Source organism: Cucurbita pepo, chromosome 4, assembly GCF_057944985.1.
Source record: "Cucurbita pepo subsp. pepo isolate OVF chromosome 4, ASM5794498v1, whole genome shotgun sequence".
NCBI lineage: Eukaryota > Viridiplantae > Streptophyta > Magnoliopsida > Cucurbitales > Cucurbitaceae > Cucurbita > Cucurbita pepo.
Genome location: NC_141801.1, coordinates 6499360 through 6503136, shown reverse-complemented (window position 1 = coordinate 6503136; position 3777 = coordinate 6499360). Strand labels below are relative to the sequence as shown.

The 3777-nt window shown below is 34.3% G+C and overlaps 1 protein-coding gene across 2 annotated transcripts; it reads right to left on the bottom strand.

Annotated features, from left to right (window-relative positions):
- LOC111793838 (uncharacterized) lies at positions 1-3088 on the bottom strand. 2 transcript variants are annotated; one of them, XM_023675898.2, is made up of 6 exons: positions 2793-3088; positions 1725-1803; positions 1555-1608; positions 655-699; positions 514-567; positions 1-314 (listed from the first exon to the last, which is right to left on the bottom strand). In XM_023675898.2, exons 1-6 carry the CDS (start codon positions 3005-3007, stop codon positions 222-224), a joined length of 540 nt encoding a protein of 179 aa, XP_023531666.2. In that variant the 5' UTR covers positions 3008-3088; the 3' UTR covers positions 1-221. The 2 variants fall into 2 exon arrangements, with proteins under 2 accessions (XP_023531666.2, XP_023531665.2); XM_023675897.2 differs by having other exon boundaries at positions 1555-1611; positions 2793-3087.
- Between the last annotated feature and the right edge of the window lie 689 nt (positions 3089-3777).

Sequence of the window (3777 nt, the reverse complement as noted above, 5' to 3'; positions counted from 1 at the left end):
GGCAAAATCAATTTCAATTCCTTTTCATAATTAAAATAGATCTCAATCCATATGCGTCAAAACATCAATCAAGGGAAGAAGAAAGCTCACAAGCTTGAATGTCTCTACAACTTATTCAACACAGCTATTGGTTGTACTGATTTTTTCTTGCAGCAGCAGCAGCTAATATTCCATTCTTCTATCATTTGCCTCTTTCCTTCATTTCAAGGATACCCAACCCATTAGTCAAAGCTAGAGTTCAAGAACTTCAGCAATTCATTTCGTTTGTTTTCCTCAGCTTTGTCTTCCTTTGATTTATCAAGTTTCAACAATATCTGCAAAAATAATAATAATAGTGAAAACTAAATTATCAATGGCAGCAACATTCTATGTACTTGTGACACTTCGCATTTGACCTTTTAAAAAATCATTTTTAAATCCCAAAATTTGATGAGTGAGAAGTATTTTTGGACAAGGCAAAGATGTTTTAACAATAACATGTCGAAACATAGAAAGAAAAGGCGGATCTTTCACCTTTTTGCCAGAGACAGCACTCCGTCGAGTACCATCATCCTCCCGCGCTAAAAACTGCAAATACATGAAGTAACTGTAAATTTGACATTTGAGATGCCAAAAAAGAAGAGAACTGAAAATAAACAATGGTGTTAAGGTAACCTTAGACAGCTGCACAGGGCTGCTACTTCTCTCTTCTGGCTGTTTCTATAAATCGACTCCGATTGCCAGGACAAATCCGCACAACAAACCAGCAGGCAAATCAATCAACAGCCCGATCATCATGCCACAGACCCCAACTCCAAGTTCAAAGAATCAATCAGTAAATAGTCATACAAACGTCTAACACTATATCCAATTCAGAAACAAATCATAGATGTAGTCTAAAGATTGCATGACTAAAAAAATTATGATAATTTGGCAAATAGATCATTACTTTCATCTTTTGTCTAACGATTGCATGCTTGTCTTTCTTAGAGGCTCAACATTTTAGCCTCAATGCTTATGCTTTCTTTAGATTGCACGTGGTTAGGCCTAGCATACATGAGGCTTGCTCCTCTACCTTTTTTTATAATTTAATTTTCTGAATTAGGGCTTGCGCTCTATTTGAACACACTGATGCTTGGAGTCTTAACACCTCATGAAATGATTAGGAGAATAATATTAATTTGATGCTTATTCTTTAAACAATTGAGTTATTGTAATTCAGGTTGTTAATACTTTTACTACCCAGGACAAAAAAACATTTTAGATTGAAACTTAAATATCTTCTTAAAATCTTTATCACAATATGTTCATTTATATTTTAATTTAAACTGAGGCTTATCATACTACCTCGAAGCTTACATCTCACCTCTTCTGAATTAAAATCTAAAACATTGAATACATGTGTTAAAAGTTACATCTACTTTATCACTATATGTTCTGAAGTGCCTAGAGGTAGATACAGGTAAAAGACATGATGCCAGCGAGGTGATTTCCGTAACATTTCTCAGTTCATTGAAAGCACAACATTAACAACAACAAAGGGAAAAATAGTACACAAACAGACAAGTGGTCTACCTCTTTAGCTTTATGCTTACGCCTTTTATGGTGACGACTCTTACTTCGCTCCCTCTCCTTATACAAAGATGCACAAAAAAGAGTGACAATAACAAGGTGAAAATCCACAAGTGGAACTACAAAGCCAACACATAAATCCAAAGATATAAATTACTATTTAAAGCATCTACCTTCTTCGTTCCATCATTCTTCTTATGCCGCTTTGAACGGCCTGACATTTCAGGCTCGCTTTGAGAAGAGCTATGGCTTCTACATGTATATACAAGGATAAGTAAGAACTATCTTAGGTTCATGAGATGTGCTATGAAAAAATAGTTGTCTAGGAAACCAGAATACCACTCACTGAAAAACATGATCTTAGAAGGTATAAATTAGGAAACCAGCCAAAATATGAAGTACATCTAGCATAATTAAGCCATTACATAAAATAAATTCCAATGAAGAAACAGAAAGCAATTACATCACTTGGTAAAGTTTTCATTTTTACTTGTTTTCTAACATTGAAAAATAAAACGGTTCAGTAACTATTCTATATTTCTCAGTCCCCATTTTTAACAAATGCACCCAACACAGTGTACAAATTTGGGGGAAAACAAAATTTAAATTCTTGTTTCTTTGTTTCTCGTTTATTACAGATATTACTAACGTTTTATTTGTTACGAATTTAAAAACAACAAAATCTCATTTCTTGTTTCAGTTAATATTTCAAGAACATACAGTATTATTTTATCATTGTTATTTAAAGAAAATATATAAATATTGAAAAGTTTAAATGTAACATAAAAACATGACGCGATCACATTTTTGTTCTTCTTTTTAAAAGGGTAGGAAATACACAAGATGAGTCCTAAATTCTTAGCTTTCTAAACAGAGAAAGGCATACATTTCAATTCTGAACCAAGAGCTAAGGTTCTCTTTCCGATCAATAATCACTAACAACCTATCATAACTAAGATTACATAAATCGCATGACTTCCTGTAAGAGGTCGGGAAAACCAAAATAGAACAAATCAGAAAGGGCTATAAATCGCATGACTTCCAGTAGAAAATCGGGAAATCAAAAAAAAAAAAAAAAAAAAAAAAATCAGAAAAGGCTTAACAGAGTTCCTCAAAAAACCTAAATCTCCCAATCCAAACTCTAATCAGCAGCAATCAAACAAGGAGCAAGGAAACAAAAGATCAGAAACAACAAAGGAAAAGCATAATAGGAGAAAAACTATTAAAGTTGCTGAGGTTACCGGGAGTAATCGGATTCGGAGTCGGAGGAAGATAAAGAATTGGAGGAGGAGCGGCGGTGCCTGCGACGACGCTTAGAATGAGAGCGAGACTTCTTGCGAATCCTAAGAGCGTCCCGATCTTTTTCACGGCGATTTCTACGGCGACGGCGACGACGAGAAGAGGAAGACGATGAATCGGAAGTGTAGGGTGATGCCGACGAAGACGAGGCCGCCATAGATCAGAGCGAGAGGGGGAGAGAGAGAGGGTAATGTTTTGGCAAAGAACCGAAGGGCTAAGCCGCTAAAGAAAAAGAAAGGGTTATTTCATAACATATTGGGTCATTTGTGAAAAATATTTTCGTTTCTTTTTTAATGATTTTTTAAAAAATCATTGTGACATCTTCAATATAGTTAGATCTCAAAAAAAAAAAAAAAAAAAAAAAAAAAAAAAAAAAAAATAAATAAATAAATAAATAAATAAAAATAAAAATCATGATTGAAACTTGTAATAACAAGGTGCTCTATTTTGCTAATTTTATTTGGTCACCATCCTACTCTTCATGAGAGTAGACTTGCAATTGTGTGACACTCACTTTCCAACAACAAGTGAGTTAAGCCAATTCGTTCTTGCGTCGCCTACAGCCAAGCAACGTATGCTCGAGCCTCTGGCCCTGGTTCAAGAAGAAAGTTTTAGAAAACGAGGGCAGAGAAATTTCGAAACAAAGGTTTTGAAAGCAAGATTTGAGAAATTGAAATTTGTGTTATATATGCAAGTAAAAAGCTACAACAACAGCTCACAATATATAACTATTGGTAGGGAGATCGTTTATCATGCTAAAAGTACTTGTAAGCTTTTAAAAGTCTTAGTCATTACGTCAGTCCTAACAAATTTCTTGTCACGGCCTAGTATTTTGATTTTGTCCGAAGTACATATTACAATTGGGGTTGACTAGTGTAAAAGGGCAGATGTACTTTTTTATGTTATATAGAAATAGAGTTTATACAT

Coding starts and splice junctions, on each gene's coding strand:
- LOC111793838 (XM_023675897.2), bottom strand. CDS start 3,007: ATGGCGGCCTCGTCTTCGTCGGCATCACCCTACACTTCCGATTCATCG. Junction 568..654: donor GCCCTGTGCAGCTGTCTAAG/GTTACCTTAACA, acceptor ATGTATTTGCAG/TTTTTAGCGCGGGAGGATGA. Junction 315..513: donor GTGCTGTCTCTGGCAAAAAG/GTGAAAGATCCG, acceptor TTATTTTTGCAG/ATATTGTTGAAACTTGATAA.